The sequence below is a fragment of the Alligator sinensis genome, unplaced genomic scaffold (genome assembly GCF_000455745.1).
Source record: "Alligator sinensis unplaced genomic scaffold, ASM45574v1 scaffold1659_1, whole genome shotgun sequence".
Lineage (NCBI taxonomy): Eukaryota > Metazoa > Chordata > Crocodylia > Alligatoridae > Alligator > Alligator sinensis.
The window spans coordinates 78391-99479 of record NW_005843290.1 but is presented as its reverse complement, the minus strand read 5'-3'; the positions used below and the strand labels follow the sequence as shown (position 1 = coordinate 99479).

At 57.7% G+C, this 21089-nt stretch overlaps 1 protein-coding gene across 1 annotated transcript; it reads left to right on the top strand.

Annotated features, from left to right (window-relative positions):
* Positions 1-12548: 12548 nt before the first annotated feature.
* On the top strand, positions 12549-20156 carry MPZ (myelin protein zero). Its single transcript, XM_006038221.3, is given in 6 exon segments — positions 12549-12724; positions 16065-16231; positions 16371-16584; positions 17260-17395; positions 17710-17770; positions 18425-20156. Coding segments are annotated over 6 exon segments (948 nt in total). The 5' UTR covers positions 12549-12657; the 3' UTR covers positions 18728-20156.
* Positions 20157-21089: the final 933 nt, after the last annotated feature.

Genomic DNA, 21089 nt, shown 5'->3' with positions numbered 1-21089 from the left:
GCGCCGGTCACGTGACGCCGATTTAAAGGGCCCGCAGCCGGGTGGAAGCCGTAGCTGCGCACGTGGTTTGGGCGCGCCTGGGTTTGGGCTTGGAAATGCTCGTGCTCCTAAGAGCAGAGGTCTTCGTCCGCTCTCCAGCCTCTGCCACTGCCAGGTGTTCAAGGAGGCCTGAATGGGGCAGCACAGCCATGGAGGGGATCACACAAGGCTTTTGCCAAGGTCATGCCAAGGTTGCATGGCCTTCTCCTCAGCGACATGGTGTACGCGCGGGCTGCACAAAGCTGGCGGATGCCAGGTGCTGCCCGGTGGTAAGAGCGGTGCAGGGCGACGCCCGGCTGGAGAAGGGTCTAGGAGTCTCTGCGGTTCGCAGACCGCGGCGCGATGCAGCCGTGGAAGAGGAGGACGCGGTTTGAGGTTGTGTCAGTAGGAGCACTAGGTGCACAACACGGGAGATGATAGTGCCTCTCTACTCACTGCTGCTTAAGGGTCATCTAGTCTTCTGTCGGCATTGGGCTGCCTTAAAAAGGACATGGTGGACGTTCAAGAGAGTCCAGGACTTGGAAGACAAGTCGTATGAGGAGACGTGGAAGGAGCTAGGCATGTTCAGCGTGTGGAAAAAGCACTTGAGACGGGACGTGATCGCAGTCTTGAAATCGTAGAGAAGTAGGCCTGGAAGGGAGCCCTGGAGGTCGCATGTAGCCCAGCCCCCTGCCTGAGGCAGGATCAGCCCTGGCCAAACTATCCCAGACACGTCCATAATCCAAACTACATAACGACTACCTGAGCGGCTCCTCACAGAGATAAGGTCGGGGAGGGGGGGAATCTTTTCTCTCTTGCTGCAAAGTAGGACACGGACCAGTGATCTGAAGTTGCAGCAACATAAGTTTAGATCACCTATCCAGAAAAAACTTCTTCACTGTTAGAAAAGCGAGGCAGTGGAATAGATGCCTTGGAAAGGGGTGGACTCTCCATCACTGGAGATGTTCGAGAAGAGGTTGGATGGCCACTGATCGGGGGTGATGGGCCTGTGCTCTACTATGGGTATTCCCCAGGCTTTTGAGCTTTGCTGGTTGCCCCATGGGGCTGGAAGAATTATTTTCCCTCTCCTGTAGCTACATGCCTCAAGGTTGTTTTTTTCTTTTGTACCTCCCTTGGAGGCACTGGGTGTTGGCTGCAGCCAAGACTCAGGATGGTGACTGGGCTGTACCAAAGCACCTGCTGGGACTCCCATCGAGGTTCCTGGCTAGAAGGTCTTGCCCCTCTGCTCAGGATCAGATCAACTCCATATTTGGGGTCAGGAAGGAATTTTACTCCATGGTCAGATTGGTACAGGCAAGGGTGGGGGTTGCATTTCTCTGTAGCAGGGGATCTCTCTGCTTGGCACATTTTAACAACCCCTGCAGCAGCAAGACACTGGTTTCTGTTGTCCCCTTGCTTTACCAGTGGCAAGTTAGGGTGCTGGGTCTTTTCCCAGCGTGGGGAAAATAAAGCCTTGTCTTCTGAATATAGGCTGAAGTAAGTGGCAACTCAGCTCTGGCTTTGGCTTCAGCCCTAAGCTGGGGCCAGAGTTGAGCTGCTGCCTGCCCTGAGCTGGGGTGGCTCACTTGGCTGGGGAGAGGGCACATAGCTGGGGAGACTGCAGGGTGGGGGAACCTGCAGTCCCCTTGTACCCTGTGACTAAAGCAGGATGGGGAAATTGTTCTTCCAGGTACATGTATACTTGCATTTATTGCACCTACTATAAAACCAGGATATTCCCATTCTCTGTAAATGTGTGCACTTTCTCTGAATCCTCTATACTTCTGTAAGGGTTGGGGCCTACATCCAGGCCTATAAATGGCAAAGGAGAGGAAGCAAAAAGAGAGCACGCCGAGTGACTGCCTTATCTTTTGGACTGGAACAAAACGGCTGCCCCGTATTCCATTGCAGAAAGGCTGACAGAGAGCCCTGCTCTGAGTGGAAGTCTGCTCGTTACTTAGAAAAGCAGCCTTGGCCCCCTCCTCACCGTGACACACAATACATGTGTGTGATCTGTGGGTTGCAGACTAAGACGCTGTGGAGTGAAATAAGGTTTCAGTTGACCAGTTCTCACAGAGCTCAACTCAGCCAGCCTAGGAGGGTCACAGGGGCAGAGCAGGGCATTTTCTTCAGCTCTGAGCATCTGTGAATACAGTAATGTTTCATGCACAGAGCAATGAATCACAGAGGGTGTGCAGTGATGAAGGGAGTCCACTTGGACTGTAGTAACTGGATTTCTGTTTAGTGCTGCTGCTTCCAGTCTTGTGGTGCCTTGTGCCCAGTGCTGCTGCCCACTGCTTCGGCACATCAAGCTTCCAGGGAGCTTATTGGCATCAGTCTCCAAATGGTCTCTCCTACAGCTTCTCATCCAACATGCAGGTTCCCTGCAGGTTCTTGCAGATAATGTGTCCACTTGTCCTGGAAATGTCTCCAGCTGGTGATTCATTCTAGGGCAGCTGAACTAGGTGGTTGTTTGGTGTATACGGTTGCCCCAGGGAGCTGCGAGTGAAAGAGCACCCTATGTTCCTCTTGCTAGGCAGGGCAAGCTGGCCAGAGCACATCTCACCAGCAGCTCTGTTCATACAGCAACACTGCATGCAAGCCATAGGCTTGATCTTTCCCCAGAAAGCCCTAACCCAGCCAAGTTGTGAGTCAGGAACAGCTTTTTTGATCAGCTGAGATACTTGAGTTGATTCAGACATCCCTGTGCAGGGCCTGGTCTTGGTAAGAGGAGCAGGCATGGATTTACTTTGTTCCACAGATTGGTCAGGGACTGGCTGTTGGCACCTGAAGCTGGCTGGAGGTGTTGTTCTCACTGTGGGACTCGGACCTGGCAGGCCTGAAATAAAAGACAGAGAGCAGCTGAGTCTGCTCCTCCTTGATCTTCCGTGGCTCCCGGCCAAGTGATCCCTCCACAGGACTAGTCCTTCTCTATCATCTCTCATGAGTTAGAATAACCCTGAGAATTATTTGTATTCATAGATGCATAAAAGTTAGAGGCTGAAAGGGACCTCACGAGAGCATCAGATCTAGCCCCCTGCACTAGGGCAGGAAAGACTGCTGGGGTCAGATAACCTCAGGAAGGTGGGCGTTCAGTTATCTATTGAAGATCTCCAGGGTAGGTGACTGTACTACCTCTGGGGAGAGTCTGTTCCAGAGTCTGAACACTCGAACCATAAAGAAGTTTTTCCTTATATCCAATCTGAAGCGGTCAGTTATTCCTTGTCTTCCCCTAGGGTGCCTTGGTGACCAGATGCTCTCCCAGCCCCTGATGTGCACCCCTTATATACTTATAGGCTGCCACCAAGTCCCCCCTATGTCTTCTCTTTTCCAGACTGAACTGTTCCATGTCCTTCAGCCTCTCCTCATATGGCCTCTAATCATTAGTGTGGCCCTCCTTTGGGCTCTTTCAAGCTTCTCCACATCCTTTTTGAAGTGTGGCACCCAGAACAGAATCCAGCTGCGGCCTCACCAGTGCTGAGTAGAGCGGGAGGGTAACATCCTCAGTTTTGCTTGAGATGTATTGCTTGATGCATGCCAGTGTATCGTTCACTCGACCAGCTATAGCATCACACTGGTAGCTCATGTTCATCCTGTGGTCAATTGTGACCCCTAGGTCTCATTCAGTGTTGGTGCTAGCTAATGTAGCACTATCGAGCCTGTAAGTGTATTGCGGATTATTTCTCCCCAGATGGAGCACTTTGCCTTTTTCAGTGTTAAACATAATCAGGTTTTGATCCTCCCACCTTATAAGCCTGTCCAGGTCAGCCTGTATCCTTAGCCTGTCCTCCAGCATGACCGCATTCCCTCATAACATGGTGTCATCTGCAAACTTTTCCAGTACAATATTCACACCCATATCCAAATCATTGATGAATATGTTGAAAAGCACTGGTCCGAGTACTAAACCCCAAAGGACTCCACTGGCAAACCTTTCTGACATGTCGACTCAGTTCCATCTATTAACACTCTCTGGGTTTGACCTCAGAGCCAGTTTCGTAGCCACTGGACCATTAAGTTTTTGAGGCCGCTTCTTTCCCCTATTTTACCATCAAGATATTGTGGAAAACGAAGTCAAAGGCGTTTTTAAAATCCAAATATATGACATCAACCGGTGAGAGTATAGAGACTGTGGAGACCAGGGCCCTCCCATCTACTGTTTCCCACATCCCTTGGGCATCTATGAGGTCAGTTCAAAACCACGCTTCTGGGGTGAGGTATTGGCCTCATTCATGGCAGTAGAAGCTTAGCCACTCACTGCTGTGGGGCCCGGATTTCACCCCTTGGACCACCTGCTTCATCTCCAGGACCTTTTTGGGATTTGGTACTGTCATCTAGTAAACCTCAGCTCCTCTCCTACACTGGCTGTGCAGCTGTGAAAGCCTCTGCAGCTCCAGCTGCCTGCACAGCCCCCTGATGTCTCCCCATTAATTTTCACTTGAATTGTGTGTTTTCCCTCTTCTTTACTTTTCTGTAATGGTGTGCCAATAGGTTGCTAAAGCATCACAGAATGCAGTCACTTCAGGCTGTATCTTATCAAGATTCTTCACCTGCATGGGGTGCATGGGCTAGTCGTGGCAGGGGTCATGATCCCCAAGCTCTCGGGGCTGTGTGTTTTAGTTTCACGGGGAAAAGAGCACTGGCATATTTGTTTTGAAATGAAACAGTCCACAGGGTCCGGAGACAGATTACAAAACAAGCAGAGAAGGTCAAACAATGGTCTTGAAATAACTTCTCTCCTTTTCTGTGTGTTGAAAAGGATTTTCTCCTCCTGCCATCCCAATGGCTGAAACTAGCAGCTTCAAGGACTTGCTGACAAATGCAGTTTCTATTTAACCGCTAAACCCACAAAAACATGCCTTTAAATGGATTAAAATTCATCTCAAAATTCCTGTTCCAGTTTGGACCCTTATCATAATGTCACAAGTTCCATTGACTTCATCTGTCGTGCTGCTGTGCACTGTGAGATATCTGCTGCACTCTGCCCCGGAGGTGAGCGCATTTCAGTGCTGAGCTGACATGATCCATGTAGATAAGGCAGGTTGTGTGCTGGAGTCCTTCAGGCAGAGCTGCTGTAGGAATGCAGAAGGTGACAGTGTGGAGAGAGCAGGCTTTCAGGGTCCTGTTGTCTGCAGACCCATCATGGCACCCATCTCGTATGGATTCCTTTAGCTCCAGCTCAGTAACAAATAAAACGAGTGGTTCTGCTCCGTGGGGTGAAACACCCGAGCACTAGCTCAGGAGTAGATCTCAGGTTGAAGTCTGAGGGGTATAGGCCCTGGCTGGACCAGGGTGTGGGGGTCAGAGTAGGTCACTTGTGGTGCAAAACACAAGCCAGGAGTAACAAACCAGGATCAAACCCCGTAGTCAGGGTTAGGGGTCCAGAGGGGAGCAGAGGCACAGCAAGGTGATCCATTGCCCAGACAGCTTGCTGCTTCCTGCTCTGAATTTACAAAGCTTGGTATGAGCAGGGCCTTCTTCCTGAGGGATGATGGGCCTGATTCCTTGCTTACTTCTACTTGGGGCCTGGTACTGGTTTTGTCCCAGTTGACCTCAGCTCATTAAGTTTTTGGGCCTCATTACACAACAATCAAAGCAACCCTGCGACTGAATGACTGGATAATTTGCTATTGTGGTGGAAGCAGCTGCAGCCTTCATGATGATGGACCCATTCTGGGGGTGCTGCGTGCCTGACTTACCTGCAGATAAATCACTTGCATGTGTATCAAGGCCTTCAGAAAGCACGGAAAGACTTACCACCTTCAGGGCACAGGCCTGCCTGGACAATAGAGAGACGCAGAACCTGCTCACCAGCCACCATTACTGGAGCAGAGCCATCCCCATTCACTGCTGGGCCTGCCTGTCCAGCCTTCTGTCCTCGCTCCCCGCTTTGCACTGCCCCATCCTGCACCAGCCCCAGCTGTCCTGAAAGCCCTTGCACTGCAGCCCCAAAGCCACCCCCGCCTGGCCGCTTGGCTCAGCTGAGCACAGAGTTTTCTTTGTCAGTCAAAACTCAGGCTCCCCGCCCTGTGGAATGCCATGCCCACATGCAAGGGGCTGGCCCTGGCAGGGGCAGGACAGGCTGCCGGACTGCCTGGAGGGGAGAGGGCCTTGACACTGTCTCTGAGGATGCTACAATGTGCCAGTGAGCCACTCCCTGCAGGTAGGCATTCCCAGATCCCTCCCCTCATCATGGGCATCACATCTTGGCACATCAAAGGCAGGCTGAGTACGGAGGGCAGCAAAGCTCCTTATTTCCCACTGGGGACAGGTTTTCTGAGGAGCTCTTGTGCCAAACAGGCCCTGCCGTCCTGCACCCTCCGAGAGCTATGCCCTGCAGCTCCTGGGGAGCACCTGCAGGCTAGGTGTGCACCACCTGGAATAGGAAGTGCTTGCAGCAGCAGCAGTGCAGCCGTGAGCCTGCATGCAAGAGCGCCCCACCCCGCCATACTGCCATCTCTGCACTCCTGGCATGGGAGAGGAGGAGCAGCACCCAAGGGTCTTCCTCACTGTCAGACAAATGGCAATTTGGACCCCAGTACAGTCAGGCTGGCAGGGACCTCAGGAGTTCACATCTCACCCAACCCTTGCCTAAGGCAGGATGGTCCCTGTCTCAGCCATCCCAGACAAGTGTCTGTCCAATGTGGTGGTTTTCAAGGCACTCCTGACTGGAAACAAGGCACCCCTCACTGGATGTGAAGCAGCTCTCCATAAATTAAGAACTGAGTGTTGCCCAATTTCAAAACCTAATTTATAAATTACAGTGCCAACCTCCATGGGCAATAGGATGGGGGGAATCTTCCAGGCAGGGATGAGTCTGAGCCTGGCTTATCTGCTTAGCTTATCTCCTTATCTCTTCAGACCACACCTACCTCCTCATACCTCAGAGCACCCTTACAAGGATCTCTTGGCACCCCAGGGTGCCCTGGTTGAGAATCATTGGTCTAAGACCATCTTAAAACTGCAGGAACAGTCCTGTCACACAACTGCTGGGCACGGCGCCCTACCTAACTGGCCTCGGGCAAAGCTGTGGGATGGTAGCACTGCCAATGCCCTGCCACTGCGGGGACAGAAGGAGTTTGTGTGATTACATCAGGGACATAACAGTCGGGTCCCTGGCAGATGGTTCACCCTGCGGGACCCCAGAAACAGGCCATCACAACCAGTTGGAGCAGGGGCCGTGCCTCTACCCCTCCTCTCTGCTCTCAGTGCGTGGCCAGAAAGCCCCAGGACAGACGGAGGGGAATGCAAACATCTCCAGCCATCTCAAGGGCAGGGCAAGGGATTTCCCTCAATGGGTGTTTTTGATGGAAAAATTGGTTTCCAGCAGAAGAAGGCCCCACAGAAATACCTCCTTCCCCTGACAACTGTTGGTTTCTTTGTAGAATTGTCTGAATTTGTCTCTGGAAACTGGAGTTTGGCCAGATTTTAATTTTTCAATTAAAAATTGAAGCTTTTTTGGTCAAAAAGTCAACATTTTTGTCCTGTGTCATCATCGTTCTCCACAGAAAAATGCTGCTTTATTCAGCTGGCTCTGGCTGCATAGGGCAGGCCCCGAGTCATGACGGGACAGGCAGGGGCAAGGGATTCTAATGGAACAGAACAAATGTAAAGGCAGGGACAGCCAGGTGCTCTCCATACTGCACACAGGGCCCATTTGGGTCCACCACAACACTTAATAATAGTAACAGTTAAAAGGAAGTGGTTTTGCACACAAAGCAATTCGGCCTGTGGATCTGACTACCCCAAACTGAGGCCACAGTCTTCATAAGGGTGTATCGGAGCCCCTGAAAGGTACAGTTCCCCACCGTAGAGTTCCTGGTATAATTCCACTGTTGGGATGACAGCATCCACAGCTCTGTGCTGTTGGGTTACGGCCCATGGTACCAGCACAGCACATTACAGCTCTAAGCCAGGCAGGAGTAGAGCATCCAGGGTCGGTGGGGAGCCAACACCTTGCTGCCCAGGGCTTTGGAGCAGGCAGCTTTCTGTGGTCCAGGAGGGAGTTCCTTGCACCTTCCCCCAAAGCAGCCAGCCCTGTGGAGAGAAGAGACTGCATGGAAGGGAGCTGGGATCTGGTCCAACCTGAAGGTTACAGCATCCTTCCCAGCCTGGTACCAGACCCCACTTCTACAGAGACCTCCTCTGCACCGAGTCCCCTGCTTCCACGCAGCTAATCCTGTACTGGGACATGCCACTCGTCCCGCCAGCTTCCCCACACCTCGCTCAGCAGTAGATAAGGCCTGTGTTGGGGACACGTGGAAGGACTCGCCCATGCACTAGCCCAGCTGGAGACAGTGCTGTCTTTGTCAATCCAAACCCCACGTCCCTCGGCCCGTGGAATGCATCAGCCCGTGCCCACGTGTGGGAGCAGCCGCAGCTCGGTGCAGGGCCCCGGCCACCACAGACCCTCAGCTCTAGGGCTGCTCATGCTCCATGAGCCCCCCAGAGTCATGGGGTGTGTGCCGCTGATCATCCTCTCGCCCCTTCTCTTCTCTTGGTTCGTTCTCTCTCCCTCACTGCTGGTTCGGTTGCCTTCCTTAGCTCAGGAGCCCAGTGTGTGAGCAGCCTGCTGGGCTGTTGAGTACCTCCCCAGATGCCAAGCAGCCAGGGGAATGGGGCAGAGCTAATTACCTCCATAATTAGACAGGAAGGCCAAGCGGTGGGGAGGGTGTGGCTGGTAGTGGGGTGGGGGGTGGACCGCTGGGCTTGTTGCTCTGTGAATACTGCCTCCTGCTATCTGTTCAGGGACAGGGATGAGAAGGGCAGGATTTGCAACTGTGGAGCAAGGAGCAGCCAGACTAGGGGAGGTGCTGGGCCCGGGCCCCAGTCAGGTCTGGGAAGAGCAGGTCATGGTACACCAGAGAGCACAGACCGTAAGTGCTGCGGTGCATCTTGCTGACCCTGGCTCCCATGCTCCAAGGGCAGCCTGAGTGCCCAGGCTCTGCTGGCAGGGATCTTGGCGCCTTCCCATAGACCAGGAGCCGGACCTCAGCATGAGCTCGCTTCCAGCCCACTCAGCATCAGCGCCAAGCAGGGGGGCATTTGACTTGGGGGAGCCAATGCTGAGCATCACCAGCGGCCTCCACAACCCTGGAGCAGGATGGCACAGACCCCACTGCGAGGGCCACAGGCTCAGAGTCATTTAGAAAAGCAGGACCAGAAGGGACCTCTGGGGGTCACATCCAGTCCACCCCACCCCTGCCTGACAGAGGATCAGCCCTGTCCAAACCATCCTGAACTAATCCTCTAAGCGACTAGCAAAACTACACCATGAACCCTGACCCTGAGCGGAGGGACAAGACCCTTTAACAGGGAGAAAGTGTTTCACATCACCCTGTGAAGGGCTGGCAGGCAAGTGGGGCTGCAGCTGGTGCTGAGCATGTGACAACTGCAGCCTTTGATTCGGGTTGGTTCTGGGCCAGGGAAAACAGGCAGCCAGTGCAAGTCCTGCTCTGCTGCAGGCGTGAGTTGGGCGCCCTGGGAGGAGGAGGAGGGAGGTCATTCTTGAGTCCAAGCCTGGACAGGGGAGGCTCGCAGTCCAGTGGTGGCAGGGGAACCAGGAGCCTGTGCCAGGTGCCATGGCAGGTGGCCCAGGGGTCCATCCCTGCTATCACTGCCAGGCCTCTAGGATTGTCCTGGCACAGCTGCTGCCCAGACAGCCTGCAGGTCCAGCACCTGACCCAGGTGAGACAAGGACTCTTCTCCTCAGGCCTCAGCAGCTCAGAGAAAAGCAGCGAGCATGGGGGTGCTGTCCGGTGGGGTGGGGCAAAAGTAAAGGCCTGATCTGGCAGAGGGATCCTTGTGGGCAGACCCATGCCCCTGTGCTGAGCACATTGATCCAGCTGAGCGCTGCCCAGGCTCCTGCAGGGACTGGGGAACCCTTTCAGAGGAGGCTCTAGGATCGGGCTGGGACCTAGCCCAGCACACCAGACTCCTGATCCCCTCAGCACCCTCCATTCCCACAAAGTCTGTAGGGTCTCTGAGTCAGACCAGTGCCTGAACTGGCCTCACATGGCCCCGAGACCCTGCAGGGTGAGTTGTCTCCAGCTGTGAGCGCTGGGCAGCCCAGCAGCAGGGAACCAAGGCGGGATATCATGGACCATTCACAGCAGCCACAGCCCAGCCTGGGTCCAATGTCCCCAGATTCCATCACTGGCGTCATTTAACTCTGGGCCAGATTGGGCCCATGGCTGGGGAGGAGGAAGCTGCACTGTGGGCTTCCTCCCCCTCACTGGAAATGGCAGGCTGCACACACCCCAGGGGCAGCCTCCACTTGGCATTTGAGACCTCCAAGCAAGAAGCTGTGGACTGGCTGCTTTGCACAGCCCATTTCATGCCTGGCAGGTGTGGAGATCTCCTCTGCTGGCTGCGTGGCCACGCTCAGAGCCAGCACTTCAAGGACAAAGCTACACTACCCGCCAGCGAGCAGAGATAGTATCCGAGAAGCCGCACAGCCTGCTGCATCGGTACTGAACGTGCACAGCCCTGCAAATGCCAGCAGCATCGTCCTGCTTGTTTAAAGAGGGGGAAATTGAGGCTCTGAACAGGGAAAGCATGTCCCCGGGATGGCGCAGCAAGCCAATGTCAGAGCCTGGCAGAGAAGCCAGGAGTCCTGGCTCCCCAGGTCAGGCTCAGCCCGCACCCTTCGAACCTGGATACCTTGGTTCTCACCTGTGCACCTCGCTCCATTGCCCCCTCCTGTCCTCAGAGCGGAGTGCTTCCTGGCCGTGGCTCCCAGGTAGAGTGGAGCATCGCCCAAAACAGGCTGCCCCAGGGACCAAGGAAAAATGAATGTTGGTCTGGGAACAGCTCCTCATGAGAGTCCAGCACCTGTATGTGTGCATGTGTGTGTTGATGTGTGTGTGCATTTCTTCTGTACTGTGCTGCCTCGGACCTGCGCAGCCAAGCCCTAGCAATACCCAGGTGCAAAGCCCAGGATGCGAAAGTTACTCTGTGCCGTTTCTCTTCCCCTCCCCACCATGCTGCTGCCCATTCAGGCCCAGCCTGCTTCAGTTAGCCAAGTCATCCCTGCCAGCTCTGAGGATGGATGGTCTGCAACCGACCGCTGTCGCCTGCTGCATCCCCACCTCTGCCCCATGGCTGTAATAAAAACCTCAGCCGCAGCAGGGCTCTGTCCTGCCTGGTGTCCCCAGCCCACACCCAGCCCACCCCTAGCTCCCCCCCTGCCCTCCAGGAGCATCACTGTGGGGGGACCCCCACCAACCTACAGTGATGTACTAGCCTCCTGTGCACTGCTCCTGCTGTCCTGCACCCAGCTCCAGACCCCACAGACAGTGCTGTTGCCTTAATCCAGGTCCCCTACTCTAAAGTGCAGAGGGAAGCACCAGGGAGACAGCCTCCCTGGGCAAGGAGACACCTGCAGCACCCCAGGCTTTGTCAACCACCAGGCTTGGGTCCACACCTCAGGCTCCAGAGAGGACATGACCTGCTGTCTCACCCAAAGCCAGTTGAGCTCCTTTGGCTCTGGGGATGGTGGCCTGGGGGTGGGGGGCGTCTTGCCCCAGTTTTGGTGTGTGCATAGCTTAGGAGGCTGGATCAACACTTGCATTGGGATAAGGTGCGCCATTGTGCAACCTGCAGAGACTGGCACCAGGGTCCCAGGCTAGCTGTGGAGGGCAGGCCTGTGGGAGTCCAGGGACCCAGAGAGGGGCCAGCCACCAGATGGGCCAGGATGCCCCACAGGCAGTACCGTGCCCAGCACAGGGTGGCTGAGGGCAGCTTGCAGCTTGGCCCACACATCTCCCTGCTCCAAGCCACTCCCCGTCAGGGCAGCCTGTTCCAGCAGCCAGTCGATGCCCTGGCCAGGGAGACAAGTGAGAACTAAGGGCATTGGGAGTCTCTCCAAAATGAGGGTTTGCCCCCAGATGGAGTGGAGACAGTGCCTGGCTTCCAAAGGAGGCAGCATGAAGCCCCTGGATGCAGTGATGTGGTACAGGAAGCAGCTGTGCTGGGACCACAGCCCCACGGCACTCGACCCTGACCATCGCAGGGGATGGAGGGAGCTGGGCCCATTCCCCAGTACCCTGCCCTGTGTCACAGCCACCGAGCGCAGGGCAGGTGCAAAAGGCTGCTGGCTAAGAGGACATCATGTTAGTCCCACAACATGTTGTGTGGGTGGCCTGGGGTGTAGGGCAGTGAGGCCTGGAGCATGGGTCTGAAGCAAGGCAGGTGCCAGGCCAGGGGTTGGCCCCACAGGCTGCTTTGCACCTGTGGCCAGGGGATGCAGCCCTTGGGGAGAGCCATCTCGCCTGTGCCCTCTGGCTCACTCCACATTCCAGCCGGGGGCTGCAGCATCGCCCACGCCGCATCAGGGAATGCTGCCGGACAAAGCCGTCTGTGTGCCCAGATATGTGCCCGCAGCCTGTTTACCACTCCTTCCCAAACACAGCACAAAATGCCCCCTTTCAGTTTTGTGTGTGTGTGTCTCTCCCCCACGGACCCAGATGCCAGGCTCCCATTGGCCCGGGTGTTTTGCAGAGCCTGCATCATCTAAACACTGGCTGTTCTTAAACCAAGGGTCCCACCCTCCAGCCATCCTTCGGCAAGAAGCTCCCGGCCCCACCACTGGCCACCAACCCTCCCATGTCTCTCGGGATTGTACAGTAACAGCCAGCCATGACGTCCCCGGGCACTTCGTGGAGCGGGAGCTCCGTCCTCCTCGTGCTGCTCTTCTCCGTGCTGGGTGAGTGGCTGCTCGCGGAGCTGGGGGTACTGGAAGAGATCCGTGCTACAGGATCTACCCTCCCTGGGGAGGAGAGTGGGGAGGGATGCTGCCCCGCACAGACTGCCCCTACCAGGGAGCAGGGACCACCCAACCCTACCCCTGAGATGTGGGGAAGGAAAAAAGGCTGGAGGCAGGAGTGAGCGGCTGAAGAAACCCTGCCTCGTGCATGGCCGGGGACCACAGGGGAGCTCCCAAGCCAGGACCTGGTGGCTGGGGGACAGCTCTCGCTGCTCAGGTTGCCAGTGACTGTCCTGGAAGCCCAGGGGCTGCACCTGTCATGAGGCAGGTGCCTGCTGCTGTCATGCCAGCAGCCGATGCATCCCGGAGCACTTTCCAGGCCACATACCTCAGCCCGAAAGTGAAGGCCCATCCAGGCAGCCAGGGCCCTCTTTGCCCTTCGCCACAGCCAGGAGCAACTTCTGGTGCTGCTGCCCTGCTGGGAGAGGGAGTGCAGGCAAGCTAGAGGTGACTGGGGGGCATTACTGGGAAGGTCTGGGTGGCAGCGACAGGACGTACTGTCAGGACTGGGACTGTTGGAAACATGCTGGAGCGAGGTGTGGCTGCTCCGCCCTGGTACTGCCCCTAGCCTCAAGCCCCCCTGTCCCTTGTGCATGAGGGTTTCCTCTCAGGGCCCCCTCTAGTCTGGAGCATGGGCACAGGGATTGACCCTGCATCAGCCTTGGGGGTACCCTCACCTCCCACATCCTCTGATGCCCCTGGGTAGGGCAGGAGCCTGGCCTGGGATAGCAATGTTTTGGGTGCCCCCAATTCATCCCATGGTGTGTCCCCAGGCAGGGGCTGTTGGCACTTGCTCCCACCTGCTCTGCTGCAGAGTGGAGGCAGAGCCAGGCTGTGCAGTGCTGTAGTGTGGGGTGGGTGGCAGTAGCTGGGGACTGTGGCAGGTCCTGGGGGAGAGCCTAAGGACTGCTCCTTTCCTTTGACATTTGGTAAATGGTCTGTTTTCCCTGGGCTGTAGCAGGCCTGCGCTGTAAGGCTGGTATGTCCCTGAGTGGCACAGACACCAAGGGACAGATGCCCAAGGTCCCTGGACTCTCAGAGTTGCAGAGAGGCATCTTACAGGATTCCCCATAGCATCCGAACATCTCTCTGCACAGTTAGGCCCTGGAGATCTGCCAGATTGGTCCCAACCTTTGGGATGGCACATCTTGGACGGGTACTTGCAGCTTCCTAGAGACCCCCAGGCACATGGCACAGGCTGTATGGAGAGGAGGACAGCTGAGCCATGTTGTTTTCTCTCCCACCTCTGACCATGGGAAGTCAGGCATGGCTTTGTGTGAGCCCTTAGCTACTTGTCCAGCTCCCTGTTGAACCACACTAGTTGGGTGTAACGTAACAGGCAGCCTGGCTCAGGTCTAGGGCTACTGGGTCTTACACGCCCACAGCCAGATCTAACCAGGAGTCTGTGCAATCACCTGTGTGCTGCTGACAGGGCCAACCTGGCTGCTCAAAGGCAGCATGCCTCTCCACGGGCCCTGGTCTTCGGGCAGCACTGCCTATGGCCAGGGACACCAGTGCCACCTGCTCAGCCTGGAGATTTGGTGGTCTGGCTGCTCATCTATGGCTGCAGTCACATTTCCCAGCAGGGCTTGGGGAAGGGAGGGGGAGGCCTCCAAGCATCCAAGGGGAGAGGGGACAGGAGCCCACTCCACCTTGTGCCGCCAGGCCAGCAAATGCTTGATCTCCCAGGAGGGCTCACACCCCATCCTCTCTCAGTTCCCTCTGCTGTGAGCTCTGCCTCTGCTACAAGAGCTGTCTCCACCCAGGTGCTGACCAGGGAAACCAGGGCCCATGCTGTCATCAAGTATTGCCCGTGCCCCTGAACAGCTGCCTGATCCCAGGAGCTGCAGCCCTCAGTGGGGCATGGCAAGGACAGAGCTGAGTGCAGGGCTCACACCCTGGGCCCTAGTGGCTAGGCCTCCCCATGTCTGCTGTGGGACAGGGCAGGTCCCAGGTGGGCATCGCCAGCAGGCGTCCATACAGCCCCATTCTCTGCGGGCCAGGGAAACTCCAGCCTGTGGCAGTGTGTGCATGACAGCCCAGCCCTGACGCCAGCTGGGAACAGTGAGCCCTGTGGTGCCTCCAGGACCCCAGCCCTGAGCCCATGAGGCTCCTGCGCCAAGGGCACCAGGTGGGTACCACCCTTTGCTAGATTGCCTGAGGGGACAGGAGGCAGCAGGGCCCAAAGAACAGCCCCGCTGCATTAGCTGTGCCCAGTGCCAGGTGCTATACGTGACAACCTGGTACGAGGGCTGCTCCAACCTCTGCTGGGTCCTGGCCTACCCAGAGAAAGGTCTGAGTGGGGAGGCCCTGGGTGGGGCATGGTGGGTGTGAACTCTGCCAGTGCAGAGGCAGCAGGTTATCTGATACCAGGGCAGAGGTGGACCAAGGGCCCGGCAGAAGCACAAAGCCCGCTTTGATGGGCCAGCAGCTCTGTGCCGCAAGTGGTTCTGGATAACGCAGCAGTGTCTGCGGCCCTTGAGCTGCAGCCGTGGCTACAATTAGCCCGCGGGAGCCTCCTCCAGTGGAGCACCCCGGCGGGGGTAGGACAAAGCTGCAAAGAGCAAAGACAATGGGCCAGTGTCTGGGCTGAGCTTTGTTCATTCTCTGGGCCTGGACAAAGGGCCTTTGCCACCAGCCGTGGGATTGGCATGGGCTCCGGCACGCTTCCCGCCAGGTGGGCGCATGGGTTGGAGGGAGCTGTGTTCCTGTGTCTCATGCTGGAGATGCCTGGTCCCCCACAGAGGGGCTAGGCCAGCTCTCCCAGCCCGGGGGCCTCACCTGCTACCTGCCACCTGGCATGGAGGACGGCTGCTCCTGGAACCCTCCATGCCCAGCTGGGCCCCAGTGCCAGGTGCCTCATGGGATGTGGAGGGCACTGGTGCTGCAGTGGAGAAGTGTCCCACATTAGCTGCACCTATTGCTGTGGCCTCTGCTGGCACTAGCCTCCTGCCTACCCCGGCCTCACCCCTGCCTGGAGCAGGGCTTGCCTCGCTGGAGCACTCTGCTTCTGTGTCAGGGAGGGCGGCATCAGGGTCATGGCCTGAACAAGGGGTTCAGGGCTCCATTCCTGGCAGTGTGCCTGGGAACAAGGCTGTTCCTGCACTGGTGATGCTGATCGGGGTGCTGGAGCCCACGGTCCCACCAGCAGGGGAGGGGAGGGATCCCCTTGATGATCCTCTGCTGCTCAGTTCTTTTCCTCCCCACCCTGGGGCCACGCACCAGGGTCAGGTTTTGGGGTCCGGCCTGCTGACAAGACCTGGTCCTCCTCTGCCCACAGTGCTGTCTCCAACCCTGGCCATCCATGTGTACACACACCGCGAGATCCATGGCACTGTGGGCTCCCACATCACCCTCTCCTGCAGCTTCTGGTCCAGCGAGTGGATCTCTGAGGACATCTCCATCACTTGGCACTTCCAGCCTGAGAGCTCCAGGGACAGCATAACAGTAAGGCGCTGGCCACACAGGCAGGCTCCTCAGCCCATTTGTCCATCTATCTCAGCCCTTCTGTCTATCTGTCTGTCCATCCATCCCAGCCCCTCTGGCTGTGCTCAGCCTCTCACCGGTTTCTCATGCCCCTTCCTAGATATTCCACTATGCCAAGGGGCAGCCCTACATCGATGACGTGGGGACCTTCAAGGAGCGGATGGAGTGGGTGGGCAACCCATACAACAAAGACGGCTCCATCATCATCCACAACCTGCAGTACACAGACAATGGCACCTTCACCTGCGATGTCAAGAACCCACCCGACATCGTGGGCAAGTCTTCTCAGGTCACCCTCTACGTCTTTGAAAAAGGTACGGGCTGGAGGGCACCACAGCCCAGAGCTCCATGCTGAGGTCCCCCACCAACGCCTGCCTCAGACCACCTCCATCCCTGCCCCTCACGCCTGACCCCTCCACACCCACCCTTGCCCTCACACCCACAACCAGCCCCTGCCCCTCACACCCAACCCCTCCACACCCACCTCACACCCACAGCCAGCCCCTGCCCCTCACACCCAACCCCTCCACACCCACCCTTGCCCTCACACCCACAGCCAGACCTGTTTGAGCTGCACACGTAGCCCCCATGCACCTACCCGTGATCCTGCCCCCCCTCAGCTTGGGGTTCAACAGGGAAGCCCAGCACATGCCTTCCCAAGAAGAAATCCTCTTCCTGGGCAGGGTTGAGGCTGGTGGTTACTGGCCTGATCCCTGTGCCCTGGTTTCTCTGGAGCAGGGACTGGTTCTAGCTCTGTGCCAATGGGGCCCCAGTCCCTGTTTGGGCACAGATAATGAATGGTAGTGACAGGACCAGAGCTGGACCTGCTCCCCCAAAGCCCAAAGCTATGCCCTTGCAGAAGGGCAATGCTGGGCTCCTGTCTGCCTCCTGCAGAGCCACTCACCCCAGACACGGCCTGCAGCTGAGCCCCAGTGAGGTGGCTCCTGTGTGCTCCACATCCCTTTGTAACAGGCCCTGTGTCCCCACAGTGCCCACCAGGTACGGTATGGTCCTGGGCTCCATCATTGGCGGGGTCCTGCTGCTGGTCCTCCTTGTGGTGGTGATCGCCTACCTCATCCGGTACTGCTGGCTGCGGAGGCAGGCAGCCCTGCAGAGACGGCTCAGGTGAGGGGCAGGGTGCATGCATGCTGCGGGGGCTTGGGGCTAGTGCCATGGCACATGTTGCACCAGGTGCCAGTGAGTCCAGACAGCTTCCAACCTAAAGGAAGGCCCCCGGCATTAACACTGAGGAGAGGTGACCACTGGGGCAGCTGGCTAAGGGAGGGGCGCAGACTCTACAGCCCTGGACGTGTTTAACCAAGCGAGGTTCCTAGGAGGCCTGTGCTGGCTCCAGCCCACGGCAAGGCAGGTTGGGGTCAGGGAGGTGCCATGCAGCCATGTCCAGCTTCATGGCATTTGGTGTTTCTGTTTCATTCCAGCGCGATGGAGAAAGGCAAACTGCAGAGGGCAGGCAAGGATTCCTCTAAGCGCGGCCGCCAGGTGAGCCTTGGGCATTGGGAACGGCAGGGAGGCGGCTAAGGTCTCAGGGGCAGGGACAGAGGAGCTTTCAGCCCTGTGGATCACAGCGGCGGGAAGCTGGGGACTCTGCAGGTGGGGGAGCAAAGGGGTGGGGAAAGGCACCGGGTCCTTCCCAGACAGCAGAAGATGAGGCCCAAGCCCACATCTCCTGGCTCCCCAGAAGGACCAAACCTGAGTGGCTGGGGGAGCTCCTGGGTGGTTGGAAGATATCGGGGTGCAGAAAAGAAGGAAGCAGGCTCTTCTCCCTCGAGTCAGAGAAACCCGTCAGTGGGAGCAGCTCAAGCCCAGATAGGTCGCAGGATCCTCAAGGTGAAGATGCAGTCAGGGGTCATCTGGCACGGCCTGCCCCATGGCGAAGCCCAGTCCTGTGAGCTGGTGCATGCCCTCCGCTCTCCCTGAAGCCAGCATCGCCTTGAGGTCCCTCAGCATCGCCAGGCCCAAAGGCAATGGGGGTGTTCTGGATGGAGGACTGTAGCCCTGGGAGCCAGCTCAGAGTGTCAAGGCCCCACAGCTGCTTCGGCAGTCACTGCCGTGCCCCAGTGCCACGAGTGACCTGTCAGCCCCCGTGCACCCTGTCCTGTGGCCCAGGCCTCACCCGCTGCCCCCTCCCCGCAGGCACCCGTTCTGTACGCTATGCTGGACCACAGCCGGAGCACCAAGGCGGTCAGCGAGAAGAAAGGCAAGGGAGGCCTGGGTGACTCCCGCAAGGACAAGAAATAGCGGTTAGCAGGCAGGGAAGGTACCGCCAAGGCGGGCGAGGAGTCCCCCCGCAGTTCAAAGGTTGTCATGACCATCGAGATGGAACTGCGGGGGGACCAGCCCGAGGCCGCCGGCCTCAAGCCTGCCGTCAAGTCCCCCAGCAAGAACAGCCTCAAAAACGCCCTGATGAACATGATCAAGATCGACTCGGACAAGTGATGACCCACCACAAGGGACAAGGTGTCCTGCCCCCTGGGACACTGCCCCCGCCCCATCCTCCTGGCTTCTCGCCGTCCTGGCTATCCCAGAGAGCTGCTCTCTGGCCCATCCGTGGCTGACGGATGATGCCCAACACAGGGCCAGGCTGTGTGCATCGGCTTGGGCCCCTTCCCTTGCCATGGCTGCAGACCTAGTGTGGTGCAGCTGCAGGTAGGAGCACCAGGCGGGAACGTCGGCCCTGCAGTGCCTCAAGCCCAGCGCACGGAGATGCTGCCAGGCTGAGGCAGAGGAAGGGGCAGCCTGTTGGCAAGGGTGCCCTGCTCAGGGAGTGCCTTGCTCTGCCTGTGCACAGCCCAGCCACCCTGCTCCACTGCCTGTGGCTCTGGGCAGAGAGGGGATGCAGCCCATTGCTGCCCCAGGTGACACAGGGCTCCGGGCAGCTGAGAGCAATGCCCCAAGAGGCCGAGGGACCCGGCCAAGGCCTGGGTGTGGTCCTTGCCCAGGGTCCCACAGCCGCAGCCACCCCCTGGCAGACAGGACGTCCCTCAGCCACAGACCTGCTGGGATAGGGAAGCCACGTGGACAGGGCGCTAGGCCCCCCGAGCTCGAAGCCCTGCTATGAAGCCCCAGGAAACGGTACCTTCCACTGCGTGATCATCGTGCTACCCCCCCTCCCTCCCCCCCGCCCACCCCGGGCACAGCTGTAATTTTTTTATTACAATCAATGACTTTGGGATTTGGCAGGATGGGTTAACCCCCTCCTCCCCAGGGCCAGCCCGCTCCGGCAAGGAGAGCAGCCCACAGCAACCCCCCGCCTGCCCCTGCCCCTGCCCAGGCGCCCTGTGGGAGTTACACCATCCAGACCCCCCCACCCACCAAGCCCCTGGCTGGGATGACATCACTCCCAGCGGCTCCTCGTGGATTGGCTCCCATCTGGCCGTTTTCTCGTCTTTCCTTGTGACTGAGTACAAATGACGTCACACGGCAACTCCCCGTCCATTCCCCCCACCCCGAGGTCTCTCTTTTCCACCCTCTTCCTTTGGTCTGTCCTTCTCACTCGTGGATTAACTCTCTTGCATGTTTGGTAACCCACCCAATACCCTGCCCACCCCTGCCTGCCAAAGCCTCCTGGAGGAGGGGAGACTTCTGCAAGCCGGGGGGGTGCCCCACGGATGAACCCCGCGGGCCACAACTCCGGCATCCTCAGTCCCCTGCACCAGGCTGCCCTCCTGCAGTGGCGCCTGGGCTGACGAGGCGGTTCCTGCACTGTGTATACCTGTACATAGCCGTGTGCGTGCCGTGCGGATAACGCCCCGGACGAACTGCTCTAAAACACTAAACTGCAGACATGTGTTCCCAGCGTGGTGGTTTTCTACATGCTCCCTGGGCAGCGGCACAGCTGCGTGGTTAATAAAGACTGACATTTCTAGGAACAAATGGACAGGCGTGGCCTGGGCTTGTTATGCTGCGTTTTCCCAAAAAAAATGTGATCTGAGCACCCCTTGCCCTGGGTCAGCTGTGGGCGAGAGGCATGAGGGCTTTGCAGAGCATCCCAGGGTGCAGGCTGTGGCAGAGTGCCAGCTCAGTATCTCCTCAAACTTTGCTGGGGGGGGACCTGCTCCTGTGGACATGAGGCCCTACAACTAGCCACAGGGGAAAACTCCAACTCTCTATTGTGTTAGCACTAACCTCATGGCCTGGGGCAGGGGCCCGCACCACCAAGTGACCACCGGACAGACCGAGACACCTGGGTGGTGGCAGCGGTGACCCCAGGCTCGCGGGTGTGCTCTGGGAAGGGGGTCAGCCAGGTGTGAGGCGCCCCAGGGAGGCACTCGGAGCCTGGTAGGTGGTTGGGCACAGTGAAATGGGTGGTTCAGTGCAGGAGCACCCCTTACTGACCCACCACACAGGCTGTCTAACAGTGGCAAGGAAAGCATCATGCTCACCTGCATGTGGCCTCTGACCTGGCAGGTGGGGCAAGTGAGGAACTCAGGCTTTGTCCCCTCTGCTGTGCCTGGAGTCTACTAAGGTTTCACACTGCCCTGGAAACACTGCCTGGGATGTCTGTGGGTCCTGGCTTTGACCGTGAGCACCAGCAGTGACGTGTCCCTTGTCCCCAGGGCCTCCCAGTAGGCCCTGGTGGAAAGGCGTTGGGTTGCTACCATCAGGGGCTGGATTTACAGCTTTGCAGACCAAACTAGGAATGGGCCCTTCAAGCCATCCTGCCCCAGAAACTGGACAGCTCTGAAGTTGACTTGCTGTGTAGCCTCCCACTTGCTTGTGCTTGGTAGGTACCATGTCCCACTGCTGCCCAGTACCTTCTGCTGGCTGTCCTCACTGTGCCCAGCTACTCTTACCTCCC